The sequence below is a fragment of the Anser brachyrhynchus genome (assembly GCF_964034855.1).
Source record: "Anser brachyrhynchus genome assembly, chromosome: 6".
Classification (NCBI taxonomy): Eukaryota; Metazoa; Chordata; class Aves; order Anseriformes; family Anatidae; genus Anser; species Anser brachyrhynchus.
In genome coordinates, this window is record NC_137700.1 from 35,607,470 (window position 1) to 35,631,307 (window position 23,838).

General features: G+C 43.6%; 2 protein-coding genes across 36 annotated transcripts in view; both read left to right on the forward strand.

Moving 5' to 3' along the window:
• Positions 1-6,357, forward strand: part of LOC308197493 (uncharacterized protein) — a 34,871-nt gene extending 28,514 nt beyond the window's left edge. For both annotated transcript variants that reach the window (XR_013952984.1, XM_080598016.1), the window contains one exon: positions 5,854-6,357. The gene's annotated coding sequence lies outside the window, so the exon portion shown is untranslated. The remainder of the gene's footprint in view (positions 1-5,853) is intronic.
• A 10,558-nt stretch (positions 6,358-16,915) lies between these two features.
• TCF7L2 (transcription factor 7 like 2) overlaps positions 16,916-23,838 on the forward strand; it is a 177,584-nt gene continuing 170,661 nt past the window's right edge. For 17 of the 34 annotated variants that reach the window (XM_080598232.1, XM_080598261.1, XM_080598244.1 and 14 more), the window contains exons 1-3: positions 16,921-17,895; positions 18,206-18,272; positions 18,459-18,583. In XM_080598232.1, the coding sequence (XP_080454358.1) occupies positions 17,707-17,895; positions 18,206-18,272; positions 18,459-18,583 (381 nt within the window). In that variant the 5' untranslated portion in view covers positions 16,921-17,706. Of the gene's footprint in view, positions 17,896-18,205; positions 18,584-23,838 lie in introns of all 34 variants that reach the window. The other 17 variants (XR_013953076.1, XM_080598241.1, XM_080598262.1 and 14 more) reach the window with 6 other exon arrangements.

Genomic DNA, 23,838 nt, shown 5'->3' on the forward strand with positions numbered 1-23,838 from the left:
ACAGTTGGCACATTTGGAAGTCAGGGCACATTTAATTTTGGACTTCTCTGTATAGAAAGTTTAACCTTTTTGTGGGGGGCAAATGCTAGATTTCAAACGAGTCCGTCTGTATTGACTGAGTAGTGTTTTTTTCTGCTGCAGAAATGCTTAATCTTGAGAAAACTCAGATCTGAAACCCTCTTGGTTTGTTCAGATATTTAACAAATTCAGCAAGTGGGAAAATTAATCTTTGAATAGAAGAAACAATCTGACAAAATAAGCCATAAAAGTAGGTGCCAGGTGTCGTAAGGAAGTTCTTCATGCAGCAGTTGCTTAATGTATACTCAAAATGCATCCACTTTTGTTCGAAGATCCAACAAAACAGATGAAATTGGGTTACACCAATTCTCTTGATCTATGAATCCTCCACTGTGTCAAAGATAATACACCAAACAAACTTACATGTAAATGGAGTGATAAAATGATCTACTGTATACATTATCATCCATTAATATTGCTGGGGCTAATGCATTTCATCTGTCATACACTTCGTTTTATATTATCCCCACCTTAGTGAAAAATACCATAAAAACTGCTGGGCTGACAGTCATGCAGACTACCCGCTGGAAAGCTAAAGTCCAAGGACATGATTCCTGTTGCAGTTTCACCCAGAGCTGCCTGTGAAGGAGGCATGCATGGTCCTGTTGTCACAAAATGTGGGCTCTGCTCTGGGCATCACTACTGTCCCATGAGCAAGTCCCCTTATTTCTTGATGCTTGTCTTCTTCTTCCATTCATAAACTGTCCTGTCTCTTGTAAATAAGTTGAGTTCCATGTGCTTTTACAGTACCTAATATAAGGGGCCCCACACCTGGCAAAAGTCTCTAGGCTCAATAGTATAGCATAGTAAGTCAAAAATAGCAATTCATAAGATGAGAGACTCTGAGATCACTCTGACCTTGAATTCTCTGCTGTCTTTTAACAGGAAGAGGGTGAAATTGGACTGAAACAGCCCCCTCATTTTACGTAGAGCCACCAATGACCCAGGCTGCATTTGAACCACAGCCCTAGAGGCAAAAGGCTTTGCGTCTCATTGCCAATTCACAGCAAGAATATAACTTGAGCCCACACACTAATGCTAGGCAAGGGCTGAGTGTTTCTAATCCTTATTCACACATCTACACCTATTAAAATCACATGTGTGAAGATTTGCAGGACTTGTTCCTTTATTGTAAAGACCAGCCCTTTCAAAACATGTTCTTAAATCAAATGAAAAATTGAATTATCTGCCAAAAAGAGACATAAAGACAACTGCAAGAAGAATATGTGGCTTTCTTTCTCAGACATATTGTGCTGAATGGCGTTGTTTGGCTTAAACTGAAATGTTATGTTTAGAGAAGGCTGAGAAGAATGTTTAGACATAACGGTCTTATAGGCTCATTATCACAGGTACAGCACTATATTCTCCAGTTCACTCTTATTACCAGAAAAGCCACCTCTGCACAGGCTGCCTGGATGGCGTCCCTCCCGCTGGAACACTTGCCCTTCTCCCGGGCTGCATAATGTGCAGAGGGCAGGATTATCTGACTCACTAACCAGCCTTCCTGGCCCACACGGTTCCAGGATGCTGGGAAAAATCTATTTGGATAAGATCTTTCAGATTGTGACTTTCAGTGACCCTGTGACAGAGCAAGATAGAAAGCTACTTCTATTTAAAATGCCAGATAGTTACTTCCAGTGGCTAACAGATTTCCCCTTTCCCGACGGAATTTATAAGCGTGCATTGTATAGTTCTTTTTTGCTTCATGTAAATTGTGGGTGTTAGTTCTGAAAACCTTAAATAATCCTCATGAAAGACCATTACATCCCTCCTGATGCTTGCATCCCCATGCACCAGGCATTTCAGAAGGGAGACTGGTTGCAGTGGCAGAAGACAAGAGACTTCTTTAAAAGGCAAGGTTCTCTGATTTTTTCAGCCAACACCGGCAGCCAGGTAGTGACTGATGGAAGATGCTTGTCCAATGCTTTTGTGAGCTCATGGCCTGTGAGTTATAACCACAAGTGGTTGTGTTATCATTTTGAGCTGCATTCTGCAATCATGCAGAGTAAGTTCCTTTATTTTGTCTTGCACACCATACTGGTTTTTCCATGATGCTGATGGGAAGTTATCACAGGTAAATCACACCTGTCTGTAAGTTGGCAAGTCTAAAATGCAAAATGCCAAAATTTCGTCTCCCAAACTCTCTGCACCCATAATTCCAGTCTTACTTTTTTTCCCTTCACAAAATATTCCACTTGTTTTTTGATTTTTATTTTTTCCAGCAGAAGCTCCGATCATTTCAAATATCCTTTAATATCCTTTACGTATCTTCCCCAAGATCTCAGTCACCTCTTTTTAAAATTTTTCTGTAAAGATAACTTTTTTTTTTTAATTCCTATAAACACAAGGCTTCTAAAACCCAGTAGCCCATTGGGCATGGATAGATGTTCTGTTTGGGAGGTGTCATGTCAACTTAAGCCAACTTCAAGCCTTCCCTTCCCGATACTCCTACAGGCAGCCTGCTTCTTTGTTAGAGGAAAAGAAAGCAAAAGGTTTAAGTGTAGAATATATCAATAATTTACTAATATAACTTTTTCACATAAATAGTGTATTTTTTTCGTATGTGGTACAATTATGTCTAAGAGATGGTCTACATGAGTTGAAAGAAGAAATAATGGCCTATGAAGCCAGGGATAGAAGGCAACGTACACACAGAGCAATGTAAAGAAGTTTTCTACATTATGCAAAGCATGCGGAGCTTGTAATCCTTCATTATTCATTATATTTTCTTTATCTGTTGTTGAATTTAATTTATATAATAGATACTATAGAAAGTAATATAGCCTTCTGTTGCCCTGTGTATATCACACACTGAAAATAAAAGTGCTTTGGCTTTATAAAGAGGTAAAGATATGATGTTCAGTATGAACATGTGATTGAATTATAAAGGAACCCCTTCAAACAATCAAATCCAAGCCCTGTCATCAAGAAAATAATTCTGATACTAAAATGAATAAGGCCAGGAAAACTATTGAATGTCTTCACTCCCCCTAAATGCAAACACCTGTCATTCAGCATCAGTGCCCGACTGGTGTTAGGTATTAAAAAAACAGTGTATTTATTGAATACACCTGTATTTTTTAGAAGAAATCCAGAAAAACTACCCCAAACTCTGTCAGAGCAGAGCCAATCAAGTAGTTTGCTCCTTATGAATCTCTAATGAGCTTTTGGGTGCTGGGCTGCTGTGAGTCTGAATGGGCCTCTCAGTGCAGTGGTGAGCTTTCAGTTGATTTTCTGTTTTTACTGAATACATATTTTCATTTGAAGCCACTGCAAAAATTATGCCATGCTGAAAACAAGCATTCCTGGATCATATAAACAAACAGTATAAATAAAGAAGCCAGGCCTTCAAGTGTGACTTTGTTCTAGAGGAACATTAAATGCAGTGCATCACACACACTCACTCACAGTCACTCTCCCCACCCTCTTTTTAATTTTTACTTTCTTTCTTTTGTAGGTTTTAAAAAAAGGATTACATAGCATAGCTCAATTGGCCATCAAACCAAAAGAAGAAAAAAAAAAAAGTAACCCAACACTTTACTCAGACGTTGGAAATGCTGCAGACAGAAATTGTTAAGTCCTTAACATTTCAATCCAGAGTTGTATAATTCACATCCAGAGCTGCTACCAAGTCACGGGGGGGTGACTTAATATGTTCCCCAAAGTCCATTATGTTATCCATATCCAGGAAGATATCTGTGCCAGGGCTTTCTTGAATCAAAGCGATGTCCACCATTCTTCAACTGTGAGCCTGCTGAGATTTTTTTTCCAGTTCCTGGCAAATAGATATCTGGCTCTAGTACATGCCAGATTGATGCACTTTGCGACTGATCCCTTAATAATATTCAGGTCTCCTAGCCCCAGAACACAAAAGCTCAGCAACTGCACAGATATCTACCTCCAATATTTTTTTTTTCTGATAAAAGAACTAAAATCCTATTATCTTCCTCCCTTAAAATGCAATAATTATCTCATGCTACCCCCCTCACAAAAAATATTTTATTCCTCTTATATAGGACTAGTAACAAACAGATTTATTTTTAGTTTTACTGAATGTAGGGAAAGATTATGAATGAAGAAGAGAGTGGGGGGAGGGAGGATGTGTGTGAGTTTTACACTTGGGGACTACATTACAACTATGCAATATTTTCTGATACATGTATTCATATTAAGATGCCCTGCATGACTTCAATGTTTTCTACAACATATGCTGCTACTACTCTTAGGTCATGTCTGTGTGTGGAGCCATTTTCCAGCTCTGAATAAAGATTCCAAGGATATAATTGATAAAGAGGCTAACAGTGATCTATTGCAAATAGTGTTTTTCAGAAATCAAGATCTAAAATGAACAGCTCGGTCTGGCTTGATTTCTTACGTTTCTATTGCTTTACACCCGTGAGATTAAATGGGTAGAACTATTGTACAATATTGTGCTGTTGTATAATGCTCTTAGTTGCACTATCATGATATATTAATACATACCCACACTTCAGACTTCAGCAGTTCTTTTCATCTGAACAGATGAGATCTAAACTTTTTTTTTTTTCCAGTCCTTTTTGATTTATGGACCCCTACAAATTTCCTATGAAAAGTATAGCCCCCTTTAGAATTTCCATGTACAGAGATTGCTACATAGTATCTGTGAAACATTTTTTCTTAAATTTTTATTTATATAGGTAGCCAAAAAGCTGCAGGAGTCTCTGGGTCATTGACTGAGAACATTTTCTGAGACTTTCCAAGTTAATTAAACGGCAACCCCCTTCCCCATTAGGTCAGCAATACCTTGACTTTAGGAAGGTGCTTGCGCAGGGACAGAGAGAATCATTGTCTTCCCAGGAACGCCCTCATAGACAGAAACTTTGCATGGGACACCACATTTCCAGACGAACTTGTTAACCTTCACTCCTCTTGAGATGCAATATATCTGTCAGCGTGAACGGTGGGCGGAGGTGTACAGTGATCGGAAGGGATTCTTGCAAATGAAGCCACTGAGCATGTGCCTACGATGTGGATTCATGGGGAATCCTACATGGTATTTGCGGTGGTAGCAAGACTTTTAAACTGTAATCAAGCTTTTTTTCCTGTTTTTTGGATGATATAAAAATCACTGCATTAAATATGTTGTGGGTTCCTTTCTCTTTCTTTTTTATTTTTTTGTTTGTTTTTCTTTTTAGTATTTGTTTGTGATATATGAAGAAGACTCAAAAATTTTAGTCAAAGCTATTTCTTCCCTGCTTGTTTGCATTGCTAGTATAGGTCTTATCTTTCACAGCAGACTACATTGCCACTGGAAAGTTAAAAACAAAACAAAACAAAACAAAACAAAAAACAACAACAACCGAAAAAAAAACAGGACAGCCCATTAAGTGAAGATCAGAAGTCAATCAAATTGGGAAGCTACTTTTCATGGAACTGTTAAAATCATCTGATTTTGCTTATTTGCTCTTAAAATATAACCTTGTCAAATGTCTGAGATTAAATCATTGTTAAAGTTTCAGCCCTAGTGCCCTTCCATTACAACGTGTGAGAGTTCCCCAGGCACATTCTGAGATAAGTCTGGACTATTTTTGTTAGAATAGTTAGTGCATTCAGAGCAACTTGTTCCAGTGTAGATAAGGCAAGTGGTGCTTTATGATGTACTAGCTAGTCTTGCTGAAGTGTGTGTTACAACATGCTGAGTATCACTTCCTTGTCTACATTGTCTACAGTGACAATTTGGACTAAATTGGGACATTGTAGTCAAACTTTTTTTTTTTTTTTTTAAATCTTTTACAGTGTTCAAGTCAAACTGCTACAGACTCCAAGATGGTCTCCAGCACAGGGATTCCCAAACTGTGCTCAGCAGACCTAAGGCTATGTGAGGATGTTTGGCCTGATGAACCAATGTTCATTTCCATTTGTGAGGAATGCAGCTGATGAAAGTAAGATAAAACTAAGAGGAAAAGAAAAGCTAAGGAAGTTTAAAACGCATGCATATTTTTATAACAATTCTTCCATGCATTAGTGGCTGTACCAGCAACAGAGGTATAATGTGATCCGAGTTGAAAAGGAACAGGACTTGATATTGAGTGAGAAAAGAGGTCATGGCATGATCTCTGTGTGGTGGTGTCATCAATAGTACTGAACAGACAGCATGGTGAGCAGTGGGACTTGAGGTGGGACACCTTCCCTGCACGGGCTCTCTGTTGCCTGACACACATACTGCCCTCTCCGTGTGGACTTCCTCAGCTAAGTGCTAATTTGGACATCTCTTGTAGTCATTAAATTGGAGAACATAAATATTGTTGGTGTCTCAATCTCTTGTTATATTCAGCTGAAGCTGATCTATGGTTACAAATGTTAGAGCGAGATGAGGTGAGCCAGCTTTCTTCAAGAAGCCAAGATAAAAGAGGTGAGACTGTCAGCCAACAAAACTAGGGAAAGTTAAACTTCACTTATCTGATGAAAAGCAAGCACAATAAATCTTTCAGAAAGAAAAACAAAACAATGGTGCTCTGTGTTGTTAAGCATTTTACAGATACTTTTAGATACTTTTAAGAGTTCTGGTCAAAGTTACGCTAGAATATCACATACTCTCTTGAACTAACGTTGATGTCAGTTCCAATGACTGTATCCCAAATGTGACAATCTTGGCCTTGTTTTTACAACCACAGTTCTATCAGAGTAGTTTCTTTATTTAAAAAAAAAAAAAAGAAAAGAAAAAAGAAAAGAAAAAGATATGTCTATCCTTTATGGTCTCTACGGTCAAGATTTCAACTAGGCAATGCAAACAGGAGTATACTATAAACTGGCTTAATACACCAGACAATAAATTTAGGGCAAAGAAACAAAGATGCTGTTTCTGTTCTCAGCTGACATTTCTCTCCTCATACAAAGTAACTGCATCAAAAGCAGCGTTCAGCTGTTAGGGATCTAAAACTTCGGTGCCTAGTCTCTGCGAGTCCTTCAGGCGCTCTCCGCAGTCAATGGAACAAGACCAGTGCCACAGCAAGGTGAGTCATCTCACAATGGACATATTTTAGCTGGCTGGGATGAGTCACTGTCTGGAGATGTTTGGGCCTCTTTATTTGCTGGCTCAGATGGCCAGCTGGAAGCCAGGTAAATATTCTCTGACATGTTACTGCTACAGAATTAGACTTTGTCACTGCCTTATCCTGCAATTCGCACGTTATAAACCTATATATAAGTTATTCGCACGTTATACTCTGCCTGCTCGTCAGTGTCCCACCAACGCCAGGGAGGTGAACTTAAAGACAAGAGGACCTGCTTAGTCACGGGCAAGAGAATTGCATGAAAAGGAAGGGCAGCTACTGATAATAAAGGGCAATATGAGGTGATAATGTTTTATAACGTTGTTTGGTTGGAGATGGAGCAAGATGCATTTGAAATAGGAGTGTGGTGCCATTTTTTTCCCAGGGAGGGTAACGAACAACCACTGGTACAAAACTTGCCTACAGTGAAAGGGGATTCTGACTTGAAGTCTTTAAAATGAGGCCAGATGTCTTTCTAAATGAAGTATTGTAGCTCAGCTAGAAATGACAAGCTAGAGGCAGGAACCACTTGTTGAAATTCAATGACCTCTGTAATACAGGACCTCAGAGCTGAAGATCACCATGGTCTTGTAAAAATCCTACTTTTATTTATTTGTATTAAAGTAGTGCTTAGATCCAAATAACATCTGCTCGCAGAAAAAAAAAAATACATTTTAGAATTCTTTGTGTTAAAACTGGTGTTGCTATTTTCTGCTAAATATTGTACATATACTTAGTAAAAATAGACAGTCCCTGCCAAAAGAGCTTATTACCTGCATTTTCAAATATAAACATCTAGCTTTGTGCACAGAAAAACCTGGTGGATTTTGTTAACAGATTCATGCACACAGGACCTAATTGGTGCAACAAGATTTCGGGGCATGTCATGTAGCTGAGGCTTATAAGACAGGTTTCTATGGAAGCTCCCTGGATGTTCTGAGTTGGCTATTGATGGTCATTGACAACAGCACTTATTTGTCCAGACAGGAGCATCTCACAGTTTGATTCTGTGGGCTTTCGGTTATCCTCCCAAAGGGAGCTGTGAGAGTTCATCACTTTTCAGGTCTGAAACCAGGAGGAAGGAAGGAATTCCATATTCTTTCAGGACTGTACACCATTGCCTTACAAACTTTCCTGTAATTGTCCAGTACTGCAGCAGTCAACATTCAGCCATAAATCATGTTGCTCCTGTAGTGCCACAGAAAAGTATGCAAAATGAGCTGCATGTAGTATTTTAGGTGTGCTCTCAGCTCCTGCCTGGGCACAGGCAAACAAAGAGAATGAGCTGCAGGGCATGTGTATGTTGCTAACAATCTGCACATTTCTCCTGGGCCCTTCTGGGCATGGGCGCCTTGTGTCCAGGCCACCAAAGGTACCTAGAGACTGGTGTTACTATATGGTCTTTGCTCTCTTCTGCCTCACTCTAGCAAAATTACTGTCTGGCTGTTCTGCCTCAGTTCCCTGCTCCTTAAGAAGGAGGCTAAGCTAAGAAGGCTGGCAAAGCGGAGAGGGAGAAGATGGTGCCTCAGGCAGGGAGTGGAAATGCCAACTCTACCACAATGCCTTGAATGCCAGAGTTTGTCTTCCCACAGATGCAGGAGATGTCCTAAGGGTGTTGTAGCCTGAAGAGTTACAGTGGTTCTCCGTACCACCACCACGAGTTGTTGTAAAACGGGTGAACAGAGTGGGTGTGTATAGGCCTGTGCCTCAGGTAACATAGCAGATAAAATTAACTGTGTTTTTGCCTGCTAATGCTGGAGCCACCCTTCTTCTTCACCCCCTTCTAATTGGAGGAAAAAAAAAAAAAAGTATCCAATGAATTTTTACATCTACCAAATGAAATCCAAACATGGTGCATTTTCTGTGAAACGTGCTGACAACAATCTTTGATTTGTCCTTTGGTTTGAAATTCCAACCTCCTTTCAGGGCAGGACAAAACGAAGCTCTGTATGATTAGGGTCACGGAAAGGAGCTAACAGGTCCTGAAGACCAAAATGGTAGAGGAGGAGAGCAACTCCTTGGCTTTACTTTTGCAGAAGCAGAAAGAGAAGGCAAATCAAGAAAGACTGAAGAGCAGAGTGCAAGGAGAAATGCCCCGAGATCTATGGCTTCTTCCCAGTCTAGTAGGTGAAGGATGTTTGGAATTACTGTTGTTACTTTATTCCTCCTACACATGCCTCCCAAAGTGCCTGCAGGTCCACCTCTTTCTGCTTCATGTCTGTAAGGATCTAGTCAAGGACAGGGAGCCCGGACGACATCTCCACTGGCGCTAATTGCAATACTTCAGGCTGCAATAATTTTCCCAGAAAGTACCCATGTGCCTGCCAAATGTGCCTCTCTAGAGGCACTATCTAGAGACACCAGCAGCAGACAGAGCCTCTGATGCAACAAATCTTGGAAGCACCCCTGAGATTTAGGGAGAGCACTTGATGTTCCTGCTATCCTGATTGTTTTGGATAGCTCATTGTCACCTAATTGTACTGTAGGAAGGTCTGTCCATTCCCTCCTGTCTGCTTATTTATGCCCTCAGGCTACGTAAAGACTGCATGTGCCTGAAACAACAGCCAACCACAAAGTCTCCAGTGCCACTCTTTTGGTATGCACTAGCTCAGATTCCTTGTTGCAAGAAAAAAAAAACTCCTCTGTTGATAAATGGCAGCATATTTTACAGAGAGAGAGAAAGAGAGGCAGACTGCTCTGCTCCTTCAGCAGGACCCTGTCTGTCTCACTCCTGGGCTGACTTGAAGCTGCTTGATGCAGCTGGGAGGCCTTTGCCAAATGACACGGAGAAAAAGGAAGACATAAGCTTCAGCAGCTGGTGGAAGAAAAGGAAAGGCCAAAACAACCTTTAAAGAAGAATTATTAATCAGAAAATGATTCACTAGGAAATAGTAAAGTATTTACTAGGATACAGTAAATGCATCTATTAGAAATGGCTTGGTCAAGCTGCTAAGATAATTTTAAGGAAATGTTAAGAAGGATTTCCCTGAGAACCCTTTTTACTTATTTGTACTCTAATAGATCAATTTTTAGTTAATATGATTAATATGATTAGAAACTTTATGTGGTGGGAGCTTTTCTGCACATGTAGTGGCATAATGCTGGCTCTGTGCAAAATGTTGTTTAACAACTGCTTTCCTGGGGAAAATAAACTGTGCATTCCGGTATTTCTGTATAGGATGAAAATCTGCATTCGTGCCTCCTGTCACTCCCAGGAGGAGTGAACTTCTCGTGGAAGTGCGGCTGCTAGCCCGCAGACCTGGCTGAGGCCTGGGCTGGGCACTTGACTCTGGCCTCGCAGGAAACAGAGCAGCCTTTCACTTCCTGTCCTAAATTAAAACTTCCTGTCTTAGGGAAAATGGCATTCGCTTGGTCAGCCTCCATTCACCCTTACCAAGTGCATTATGACGGTGGTCATAGGCTGCGCTGAAGTATTTGGGATAGAAACACATGGGACGCGAAACAGCGGCTGCACTGAGGAACATGGATCCTATCAGGACTGACGGGGAGAAGAACGGAGGCACAGGGCAATGCACGGCCTTGCTTGTGGGACAGCTCGGCTGGGACCTGGCTGGGACTGCAGCTCTGTGGTGGACAGACTTAGGCTCTTCAGGAGAGACAGGAAAGGAAGGAAAGCAAGGGGTTGCCTTCTCCATGAAGGAGTGGTACAAATATATGGGAACAAGGAGACAGGCTGCTTGGGAGCACATGGGTCAAGGGCAGAGGAGACACCAGTAAGGGTAACGCTGTGGTGGGTTTGATACAGACCATATCCAATCAGCACCAGGAAGTCAATTAATTCTTTAAGCAATTAGAATTATCCAGATGACAGCCCATGGTGCCATGTGGAGACTTTAACCGTCCTGGATTCGCCTGGAAGGACAAGACAGCGGGCTGCAACAGGCCCAGAAGATCTCTGGAGGGTGTTGAGGGAAACGTCTTTAACACAAATAGCGTGTGGACAAGGGGAGTGGGTTGGGGTGTCGAAGTCCACTCAACCTTCTACTCACAAGCAAAGGAGAATTGGACAGGAGTGCGATAATCAGCAGCGATGTTGGCAGTAATAACTACAAAGTAGTGGAAACTGTGGTCCTGGCTGGAGTGAAGACAAGTAGTGGAGCACAAAGCTCGGCCTTCAGGAGATGGGTGCTTTGGCACCCAAATTAAGACATTACAGTCTGAATGGGTGGACAACTCAACACATAAATGACTGTTTGGAGGACCAGGCTCAATGGGTAGTGGCTAACAGGTGGAACCCCTGGGTATCAGTGGCTGTTGGAGCACTGCAGGGGCCTGTCCTGGGGCCTGTCCTCTTTGACATTTGTATCAGTAACCTGGAGGAGGTCTCATCACGTTTGCAGATGACACCAAATTGGGGGGATCAGCTGACAGTCTCTAGGGCAGGGCTGCCATCCAGAGGGACCGAGACAGGCTGGAGGAACGGGTCAACAGTAACCTTATGAAATTCAACAAGAACAAATGCAAAGTCATAACTCCTACTTGTCTCATCTCTGTCTTTGGAGGTTTTTGAAACCTAAAACCCTAAACAAGCAGGTCTGAATTCGGTGCTGACCCTTCTTTGAGCAGGAGGCCAGAGTAGAGACAGCATCACGTCCCTTCCAACACAAGTGGTTCTGTGCTTTTATGATAGGAACAGACAATCCCATGTTGTTAAACTTGGTTGTTTTAAGAAGTTACTACCCCTGGTGCTGACTATTACCATCCATCAGCCAGAACCCTTACAGCTGGAATGCAGCTGGCGCATGTTCATGTTCCTAGACCATTGCAAAACTAATCCCTTTTACCTCATATTGCAACAGACTACAAATGCATACACAGCTAATTACTGTGTGTCAGTTGAAAGGGCAGTCACTTCTGGCCGAGGGCATGCTCGTGGCTTAAATCTTACTGGGTTCATTGCTTACCACCATCTGCTCTCAGACACAGCTCACCTACAAGACCACCCTCATGGAAGCTGCATTAGCTCAAGCACAAATTCTCATCATTTTATCATCTGTATCGTTGTACCTTCTGCAGACTATGTTTAGGGACCAACACCCCAGCACAATCACAGAGCAAAAAGATCGTTGCTCCAGAACACTGACTGCACAAGTAGGTGCCAAAGGCAACAGGAGGAAAAGTACAGGGTACAAGCCAATGGTCTGCAATCCCAGCCAGTGATCTTCGTGCTCCAGCTCCTTAAATGCCATCATTTCTTAGATAGTAGAACTGCACTGCATCTGGCTGGTGGTTGGTGTTTGTCTGTGAGCTTATGCATATACACAAATACACTCTAGCCCTTCCTGTGAAAGAGTATTTTGTAAATGTAATGGACTACTGTTTTGGTTGGCTTGAAAAACAGAGACATATAAATACAAATCTAAGCGTGATTAGTTTAAAAGTGTCTATTTATAAATGAACACGGCTAAACTTGCTGTTTTTGTTTATTTGTTTCTGTTTGGAATATTAGATCCAGTCTGAGGCAATGACCAACTGTATATGTGCACATATATCCATGTTGCACAAATAAATCAAACTAAGGCAGCCTACTTCTTGTAGACTGGCATTAGGGTAAGTATATCTTAAGAAAGTTCTTATTCAGACTTGGCTTCAGGCAATAAAACGTCATAGATGTATAACTCTAGTGAGTGAAATTTCTAGGGAGCAAATTAGGCTAAAAACATCTTCTAGAGACAGCTAGAAAGGAATCAGACACCACCCGAAAATAAGGCAAGTTATGCAGTAAATGTTTCATTTATTGGATTTCTTCCATTACAATTAGGGTTAAAAGACATGTTGTCAATAAAAATGGTATATTTATGGAGGGCTCTGTATTTTTGAAGCCTATTTCTTGTCATTCACTCCTATGGTGCTTGATATCACCTCATGATAAAGTGTGAATAATCCCTGCATGAATGCATATTTCTACCCATTAACCATTTTATTATTAGGCAGAATTATCCATAACAAAAGCAAGAGGTACAGCTGTGTTTTAGGTGCTAAAAGGAAAGTATGTTCCTACTGAGCCATAGCCATGACTTGGGGAACAGAGCATGGATTTAAAGACATTAGTATGTGTTATGAGGTTGAAAACAAACAATGCACAGGGGTTTTCAGCATTTTCCAATGTTTCTCCCTTAAGTGTGGCTAGAAAGCCCACACCTATTGCTCAAATAATGCACCATGACCTGGTCAGTACGTGCAAAATCTAAAGCCACAAAGAAATCTAGCAGTAGTACCACAATGTGGTTGTTTGTCGACATTTTCCCTTTTTATAGCTTTCTTGAATTTTCACGTGTGCATGTTTTGGTCAAAGCAAATGACCACAGAAAGGAGCCATGGTTTCTGTGTTTTCATGCCATCATCTTGCCTGCCTAGAAAAAATTCCCCTCACTGCTAACTCTGGAAGAGCCAGCACTGGTAAAGCACTGGGCAGATGTGTTTGCTTTGCGCTGTTGGAACCTTTTCAATATTGAAATCTTTTTTGACATTCAGAGCAGATTTAATGATCCAAGATTATTTGTAAACATACGGACTCCTTTGAGCTGTAGACTCAAATCCCAGCCTGGTCAACCAAAGTCCTTTTATCTTTCCAAAATAAATAACTTGAATTTTACACATTGCAACCTACATTGAGACCTTTTGGAGAAGACCACGAAAATGGATGATTCACCCCTGAGATGTAAACATTAGCCAGGAGATCCAGCTGGCAGGCAGCAGACCTTGTTTCTCCAATATAGACTTGGGCCTCTGGTGAGATATTAAAGATTCCAAAGCATTTTTCATAAAACAATACATTTCCTTGGCTGCCCCTGGTCAACCTCTTCCCTCTCCGGTTCAGTGCAATGTGAACTGGCAAGCAAACTTCACGTGCTTCTTCGCTCTTGCTGTTCACGAGACTCTGCAGTGTTCTCAGGACCAAAATGTCGTGCCCAAGTGTAGGATGGTGACAACACTGTCAGTAAGTAACCAAAACCCATTGCTCAGCATGCGGTATATTGTACCAAGCTGGGAGAATTACAAAAGCCTGGAGAGAGGCACTTCTACTTCTTCTTCTGTGCTATAGGTCAGCTTGGACAAGAAAGCCAAAGTGTCTTGAAGATGGAGCTTAGAGCACCTGGCTTTGTCTCACCAGCTGTTGATCAAAATCGGGTATCTACACAGTAGATCACGTTTCTTGCAGTGAATTAGCTTGACATCTTTTTTTCTGAATATTGTGTTTCTTTCATTGTTAAAGGCTATAGTTTTATTTATTTATTTTTGAATCTAAGGTACTACCTGAGAACCCTTCACTCAACGGGTGCTGTTGACCTCTTGAGAGCTCTCACTTTCCCCCTGCATGAAACAGAAACTGTTACATAAATAAAAACGGTACAAATAAGATGCATAAGCTATCAGAAATGACTTGTATTACCTTAAATCATGTTGTTTTAGTAATCATTGATAATACTTGGACTTTGAAACCAAGCTGTAGTTTGAAAACAATAACCTAAATGTTTGCAATATGGAGAACATGATGTTGCCATGAAAGCTGCAAAGCAGTTTCCTAGACCTTCCTGGGGCTCCTCGGAGTCCATTGCTGTGGCAAAATCCCAGCTGTGTGAGCACAGGGGGTAATGCCACAGCTGGGCACAGCTCTGGGCCTGCCAGTCGGAGGCCACCAGAGCCAACTTCTATCAACATTTACTCAAGCGAGGAAGATTATTGTGTGAGTAGTGCAGTGGTATCAACACCCTCAGAAATAGCCTGTCGGTAATGCTACATCCAGGTGTAAGGCTCTGCAGAATCAGGCCCTACTTCTGCAAGCAGCTTTGGGCAAGGACTGGGCCTGTCTTGAACACCAACTTTTGATGATGCTCAGTAAGTAGTTAGCAGCCACGCTGGGACTGAAGCAAAAGTGTGCTTGTTTAAAAAAAAAAATGGAAAAAGAAAACCACAGCAGATTGTAAGAAGATCTTTGAGAAACAAAACAAAACTGTGCAACTGTTTTTGTTCATTTGGATCAAATTATAACACGTGGCCCTGCAAAGTAAATAGGAGTCTGCCACATTTGTATTTCCAATCTCATATTGTTCTGGGATATAAAGGCATTTTAAAAATGAAAAGGAAAACAAAAATGGAGAATATTTGTTAAGGTGTCATTCTGCAAGCCACTAGTTAGGAGAGGCAGTGATCTGGGGCAATGGGAAGTGCGCATGCCCACAGACAGTTATTTAGCAAAATCTCTGAAAGTAAAAAGCAAGTTAGTCAAAGGACCGGTGGAAAAAGAAACTGTTCGATCCATTTGTATGTTGACTTAACAGTAAAGTATTTCATTCTTCATGTTTTTACTTGGTGTCTTGAAATAATCCCTTTTCTGTCTCCATATTCCCACTTAGACATTGTTCACAGACTTATTTATTTATGAAGTCTGAAGGTTAGTCCCTACCTGCTGAGACTAATTAGCCCCGTTCTTTGTGTCCTATGCAATCCTGTCTGATTAAATGTACACATTTGTTTTACTTCTTTTCATGCTTCCTTTCACTCTACTTCTGCTTTACTGATTAATATTAGAGTCGTAAGTTGCAGTGATTTTTTAATTTCTATTTTGTCTGCATCTTTCCCTTTAGTATGCAAATTTCCATGTGAACTTTTTAATGCCTGAGAATCCGCGTTAGCCTTGTCGATCTCCGTACTATTATTTTTATTATTCTTTTTAGAGAAGACAGTTTAGCCGAAACCCCCCAAACTCTCTAAATATTCCATGACAAATTGGCTTTGTTTTGGAAACCCTGCGTGCTCAGCGGCCCTCGGTACGAGCAGCAGGTTAGATTTGCCGAGGAATGTTTGGATTCTTTAGCACAGCCCGTCCCTCGCTCTCCGGCACCGGCTCCACGAGGCGATTCCCCAATTCCCACCGAAATTACGGTCCTGCTCCCCCCGCTCCGTCCCTCGCCCGCCTCCAACTCGCCAATTGACTCGCCCATTGTTACAATTTGTCCCTGCCAGGAGCTCAATTTGTCTCCCCCTTCCCCTCCGCGCCGGAGCAGATGCCGCCCCCCGCACCCCCGGCCCCGCTCCCCGCCCCGCGCCGCTTTCGCTTCGCTTCGCTTTCCCCGGGGTGCTGTTTACGCCACCGCCACCACAACTTTCCGCTTCTGAAGTCCGCGAGTCCTTGATTCTCCGGCCTGCCATGCTAATTAACTTCTTAGCAGTCACATTCCTTTTCCTCCTCCTTTTTTTTTTTTCTTTTTTTCCACCAAAAAAAAAAAAGAACAGCGCGCCTCGCTGCAATTTGGAAATATCTGATCTTCAGCGAGTGATCTCGCACGTTTTAATCCTGCGTGTTAGAACCGCGATGAACGCAAGGAGCAAGTGCTGCTTTAAAAAAAATATATAATAAAAAAAGCAGGCTTTTACTATATTATCATGTTTATTAGGATTGGAGTTTCTTAGCTCCAACGAGTGGCAAGAAAAAATAACCTTAACGGTTCTAACCCCCCCCCCACCGCCCTACACCCACACGTGCCCACAGCCGTGCTCCGGGAGCACGGGGACCCGCGGCGATGCTCCGCTTCCTCGCGTCCAGCTCGGAAAAGTTGGTGCCTCCACGGGCAGGGGCACCCGCTCGGCTGCTCCCCCCCCCCCCCCCCCCAGCTCTGGAGCAGAGTGCAAATTTTTTTTTAATATCAAAAAAAAATTTTTTTTTGCCCCCCCCCCCCCCCCCTTGCTTGGTGCCCCGGCCCTCCCGCCGCCTGCCCCAAAGGCTCATTGTTACTTCGCCACTTCCCCCCCTTCCTCCTCCTCCTCCTCCTCCCCCCCAGCCCTGTTTATTTATGCAGACGTCACCGGGGAGCCCCCGCCCCCTCCTGCATCTCATTAAGTGCCTGGTGCGTTTCTCGCTCCCTGTCAATAATCCCGGATCCCAGACTTCTCCGTGCCTCCGGATTTCGATCCCCCCTTTTTCTAGCTGTCAATCAGCGCCGCCTTTGAACTGAAAAGCTCTCAGTCCAACTTCAACTCACTCAAACCCGAGCGGCACGGGCTCCCCGTATCCGCGGCGGCTGCCCCCCCGTTACAGCTGACTTCTTTGGTTTGTTTGTTGCATTATTATTATCGTTATTATTATTATTATTTTTTTTATCCCTCCCTTCCCCCCCCCTCCCCGACCCCCCTCCCCCCGGCTCCGTGGTTTATTACTGTTAATTTTTCGCGAGTGCGTGCGCGGGTGTGAGTGCGTGTGCGCGCCGTGCACGCCGAGCAGCTCCCTGGAAGAAAGAAAGAGAAAATCCACAAGAAGGAAAGGAAGAAGCCTAAAGTCACTGGTGCAAAAGGAGCGAAGAAGAGACGTTTCCCTCCCCTCCTCCTCCCTCTTTTCCCCTCCCCAGGAGGAAAGAGAAGGGGAGAAGAAGAAGAAAAAAAAAAAAAAACTTTCACCTTGGACTCTTCTTTTTTTTGGTGCAAACTTTCCCCCCCCTCCCCTGGTCTTTTTTTTTTTTTTTCCCCTCCTTCCCCCCCTCCCCGTTCCCCCCTCTTTTTTTTTTTTTTTTTTTCTTTTTGTATCACCCCCCTTCCCCTTTTTGCAAAATTGCTGCTGGTGGGGTGAGCCAGGAGGAAAATGCCGCAGCTGAACGGCGGTGGAGGGGACGACCTGGGCGCCAACGATGAACTGATCTCTTTCAAAGACGAAGGGGAGCAGGAGGAGAAGATCTCGGAGAACTCCTCGGCGGAGAGGGATTTAGCTGATGTCAAGTCGTCTCTCGTCAATGAATCAGAAACGAATCAAAACAGCTCCTCGGACTCGGAGGTACGGGGGAAGCCCCCCGCGGGGCCGGGCGGGGGCCGCGCTGCGGGGCCGGGGGCGCCGGGTCCCGCTGCCGGCGGCGCCCAACTTTCCTCCGCGGCACCAACTTGTAACGATGCCTTCTGTTTTGTTCTCTCTTCCCCCGCTCTCCTTCCCCTTCCCACCTTCTCCCCGAACCTTTCCCTTTCATCCTTCCCCCCCCCTTGAAAAAAAAAAAAAATAATGCACACCCCAAACTAAAAAAAAAAAACAACAAACCCCATACCCCCCCCCGTCCCCAATCTCCCCGCTGCCGACCCCGGCCCGCTCCCAGGCGGAGCGGCGGCCCCCGCCTCGCTCGGAAACTTTCAGAGATAAATCCCGAGAAAGTTTGGAGGAAGGTGAGTACGGCGGGCCCGCAGCGCCCCGCTCCCCCCGGCCCGGCCCGGCCCGGCCCGGCGCCGGGCTCCTCTTTTTGGGACACCCGCTAAAAAAAGTTTTTCCTCTCCCCCCCCCCTTCCCCTTTATTTTTTCCCCCCCCTTGTCGCCCCCTTCCTTCCCCGCTCGTGTCTCCCCCGCCATGTTAGCTGCGAAGAGGCAAGATGGAGGGTTGTTTAAGGGCCCACCATACCCGGGTTATCCCTTTATAATGATCCCCGACCTCAGCAGCCCGTATCTGCCCAACGGCTCGCTCTCTCCGACGGCCAGAACGGTGAGTTGCCTTTTTCCTTCTCGGTGCTACACCCCCCCGCACCCCCCCCCCCCCTTCGGTGCCCCCCAGCCCCCCCAGCCCGCTCCGCAAACTTTGCGAACTCGGCGGGAGGGGGTTGTTTACACTTCGCCATGTTTCTTTTTTTTTTTATTTTATTTATTATTCCTTTTTTTTTTTACTTTCAGTTTTGCGGGCGCTTTTTGCTGGAGCCCCTCGTCACCTCCCCCTGCTGTGCGAGGTCGGGGGGGGGGGGGGGAACAATAATAATAAAATAAAAAAAAAAGCAACAAAAAGCAAAGCCCAATCCGGCCTCAAAAGTAAACTACAAATTTAAAAAAAAAAGTTGCTTTTTTTTTTTTTTTGATGATGCTGACTTCCCCCCCCCCGCCGCCCCCTCCCCTCCTCAGGGGGGGACCCCCGAGGGCCGCTCCCCCCGGGCCGGGCTCCCCGCGGGCTCCCCGCCGCCTCCTGCCCTCCTCCGCGGCGGCCGGGCCGGCTCCGGCTCCGGCTCCCCCCTCCCCTTTCCTCCCCCTTAACCCTCTCCTGCCCTCGGCCGGCCTGTGCGGGGAGCGCCCGGCTCCCTTCCCCTTCCCCTGCCCGGCCCGGCCCGGCCCGGGGGGGCTCCGGGGGCCGGGAGCCCGGCGGCGGCCGCGGGGAGCGGCCCGGGGCTGCCCCGGCTCCGGGGAGGGGGGCTCGGGGTTGCGGCCCGGGGGGGAACCGCCTGGGCCAGGAGCCGGCACGGCCCCCCCCAAAAAACCCCCCAAAGAGTCGAGCAGAACTGCCTCCCGCGAGCACGCTGGCAAAAACTGTGCTGCAAGCGTCTTTTCCTCCTTGTTTCCTTTCTTTTTATCCGTGTTGTTTCCTTGGTTTTAATTAGTTTCTAAGCTAGGGCCGCGTGCCTGTGTGTGGGGGGAGCGGAGGGAGAGCCGCTTCCAGCTCCGAGACCCCAGGGTCTTGGTAAACTTTGGGGTGTGCTGCTGGGTTTGTAGTCCCAGCTGTTTTTCCGCTCTCCCCAGCCCGGTGCCATCAGCTGTGTGCTGTGCTCTGACAGCAGGTTCCTCGCGTGGAGCCTCCTCTCTCTGAAGAGTTTTCTTTCCCTTATTTTGTCCTCTCTGGTTTCTTAGCTGAAACTGTTAAATCCAGTGGGACTACAAATCGCTGCTCGCTCCTGTCGGTGGGCTTAGCCTCGCTGTTTTGCTTCTCCTGGGTGCTTCAAAATCCGAAGCGTCCCCACCATCCCCATGTGTGTTTATACACTTTTTTTTTTTTTTGCCTTGTGGTAACACGAGATAGCGATTTACAATAATAGATCTACTGTTCGGGGGATGTTGAAGCCACGCTAATGACTGAGGGCTTGGACAACTCCAGTGTATCAGATCTACAAGTGTTTTAAAGCATTAAAATATTAAACATCGGGTCAGCCTTGTTGCCACTTAGCCAAACGTCAGCAGAGCAGCTCGGTGAATGCGGAGTGACGGAGATGTAAGGGGGATTTTGTGACTTTTTGCCCGAGTTCGGGATGTGGCAGTGCTGCGTTTTGGTAGCCCGCGAGGCTCCTCTGGCAAGGAGGTGATTTCTGGGACGGTAGCACGGGGGTAACTGCAGTTTGCAACTGTAATGATGGGGAGGGGAATGCAGGGGCTGGGTGCATTATATTTTTTTTCTTTCGAATCCGGTCACCCCTATGTGTATGGATGATGGTGATAAATTCCAAAATCTCGAAGCACTAGGATCCAGATGGCAAAGCAATCTTTGTCACAAATTACTTTGTTCCAATTTGTGAGCTTTGGCTTCCTTTTTTTTTTTTTCCTCTTCTTTTTGCCTGAAATGCATCCCCCTCTTCCAAGTGTAGGTTAATAGGAAGAACACCTCGGCTTCTTTTTCTAAAAGCATTTTTATGTGCAGCTATAGTTTTTGATTTATTTTTTTTCCCTTCTTTTTACTCATTACCTTTATTAGATCCTTTTTCCCCTAGCATGTAAAGACAGGATCCTTCAGCAGTTAGCTTGCCTGGAAATATTCTTCCTCCCCTTGCTCCCCCACAGTTAAAAAGGCCTCCATAGGAATGTCGTGTTTGTGTGAATTAAAGGTACTGTACAAAAGATGACACGTTGGTTTATTGTTGGTATAGCAGGTGGCCTTCTTCTGTTATCAGATGGGTTCTGAAAGGATATTTCCACACTCAATAGGCAATTTTCTTATTTCCACATCCAGGCTCCAGCAACCTTCTCTCATCTTCTTAACCTTATTCTTTCACATTCTCTGTGCTTATTTGTTTGCCGACAACTTAATTGTAGCCTAGAAAAATTAAAGTTATTTATTTAGGCCTGAGAGCAGAATATTATGAAGATTAAGCGGGATAGCAGTTGTCTGTCACACTGTTTTTAGGTGGATTCTGGTTCTGTGCTGTGCCAGTTTTAATTTCCAGACGAACTAGATCGTTCTCTGTCCTGTTTTTTTAAATACGTATTGAAAAGGTAGAGATAATTCTGCATAATTTTGAATTTTATTTTTATTTATGTAGTTTTTTCAGAAGCCATATCTGTCGAGTTTTAGAGCAAGTAAGATAAAGAGGTGATGCAGATATGTAGCAAAACTGCTTTTCCTTTCCTTTTGCTGTTGTTGAAAACCTTAAAGGTTTGTGGGTGTGGTTCTTCTCATGGATTTTCTGGGTTTGGTTTTTATTTGGGGGGTGTAGTGGGATTATTGTGTTTTTTTTTGTTGTTGTTTGTTAATGTACCTGTAATTGTCTGTTCAAGAGCAAACTCGGGGACAGCAATTTCTGCATTACTGCCACAAGAATGTATGAAGTATCATGAAATCTGCTTATGATGAATAATATATTATCTCTATAATAATGCTTTACTTGCTGAAAACTCTCGATAAAGCTTAATAGGAATAATTTTATTTTTAGAAGGTAAAGGGGTTTTTTTTGTGTGTGTTACTCTTGCTTTTGACGGAATCATGTGGATTGCTTTTAAGGCTAGATGTGTATGTGGAGGGCTGGCCAGCCAGTAATGAAGCAGTGCATCTGAGATGCCAGTTTCATACCCATGCTTGCAGAGGGACTGGGGTAGCTGCCTGGTAGGGATAATAAAGGAAATTGTTTTCATTTCAGAGTTGGAAATGAAGAAGTAGTGTGTTTAATTTTTATCCTAATTTTAGAGCTTGGTTAACGCATTTTGGTGAGCAAATAGATGTGTTGTGACTTGAGAAAACCCTGCTGGCAGATATCTCAGTTTTACTAGTGCTGTTGCATCTTCCTTTCCCCTAAATTGTTGCTTGCTAAGTGAGGCTGTAGGAGTAAGCTTGCGTTTGGTCCTGAAGTTTGGGAGTTTGGAATAGCTGTAGGGGAGAGCAGCCCCCTCGCTCGGATTTGTAGGTTCAGGAAGAAACTTTTTTCTTTAACTGGCTTGAAAAATGGATGTTTTCCTTCATCTGCTGAATGAAACAACATAATCCTTGCTAATACAAAAGCTGTAGACCCAGGAGTGTGAAGGGTTAATGGTGGTCCTTTTTTTTCCTCCCTCCAATTGTTTTGACAACACTTTTCAAAGTGTGACATTCCAAGCCCTTGCAATACAATGTAATATTACTGTAATTACACAGGTCATTACATTTTAAATAGAGAACAATAAAATGCTTATCGCGCTGAAAAAGAACAGGTGTTCTTGCCCTTCTTTGGTATTTATGCTAATTGTTTTTCATCTCCTTCAGAAATATTTATGGCTGGCACGTTAAGATTTTGGTCTCGATGCGACAATATTAATTCTTTACTAATCTTTAGGGTTGAGGTTTAATGTCTGCAGTATGGATTATGGTATTAACATCCACCAACTAGTTTAATAATGTAGGTACAACTTAATATGTCAGCACTTCAGTACTTTATGATACGTAGCTATTCAATGGAGACTGCGTTACTTTTTTTTTTTTTCCTAAAAAAAAATTGAATAGGCATGCTTATAATAAAGTTTCTGGACTTGTGCAAAGACAGGCTATTAAATAAGAACTGATGATCCTGTGGCGTAAATCAAATGGAACCTGCATAAAGAAACTTTCCTCATGCTTAATTAGGTAGATTGCTGAATCACTCTGCTATAGCATTAGCATAGCTGGTATACAATGGCAAACAGACTGGGTCTGTTAACTTATTTTCAGTAAAGAATCTGATTTACTTTTAATTCTCTTCCTTTTATTTTTCTTCTTTTTTTTTTCTTCTCTGATAAGGCTTCAGTCCGGTGCAAACACTGCATTGCTGAGTCAATCAGCTTCTCTTTAGGGGGCTATGAAAATCAGTTAGAGAAAAGTTTCATGTTTCTGGGACCTTGCAAAACAATATAATGCAGCACTGTTACTGGAGCGTACAGGATAATTGCAGGACTGCACTTCATTAAAAATAATATTTGCTTTGGAAATCGAACAATTTTAATAGCTGCACCAGTGGCTGATCTATACTGGAAAAAAAAAATAAAATACAGTAGATGCCTTTCCAGGTTTTTTGAATGCATTCATACATGGACTGATGATGTTGAGTGTTGGTTTTTTTTTTTTTCTTCCTCCTTCCTCTTCGTTTTTTGTTCAAGCAAATATGTGCTGATTTGTCAGTTGAAGGCAGGGAGGGGGGATATGTCACAGCTTTCATTGGAGCTTGTAAACCAGAATGTAGGTAAAAAATGTTTTAAATTTGTCAGACTTTAAAGACTGGGCCCCAAAATCAGATTAAAAAAAAAAAAAAGTGGTGCAGAGAAAAAGGACAGCTGCAGATTTTTTGTGTGGACGTGTGTTTCTGTACCATGACTAAAAACTCTGAGGACCTTTCCCCAGCTGTCTGGGAGTTATGTGGAAGTTGGATTATTGGCAGTTAAGCATGAGACAACCTGGATTTAGCAAATGCTCTCCTGCACAGGAAGTCGATGACATTATACTGGGGGAAGGGAGCGGATCCTGCTCCAGGCAAGGCTGGGGAGAGAGCCTGCTCCCCCCTCCGGGGCAGCCAAAAAGGAGAGCTTGCAATAGGCAGGGGTAAATGGAAAAGTGGTGGCTTTTGTTTTTTTTTCTTTTTCCCTTTTTCCTCTTTTCCAGGGGTTTGGGTGAAATCAGATCCCTGCTCCCACACTGGAGCTGCTGTGGGAACTTGTGCTTGGGGCGCTTGGGAGGTTTGGGGAGAAGTTTCAAGCCCTGCTCCCCCGCACCTCCTCTGGCTGCCGCCTCGCAAATATGTACCTAAGCCTTCAACTTTGACTTCTAATTGGGCG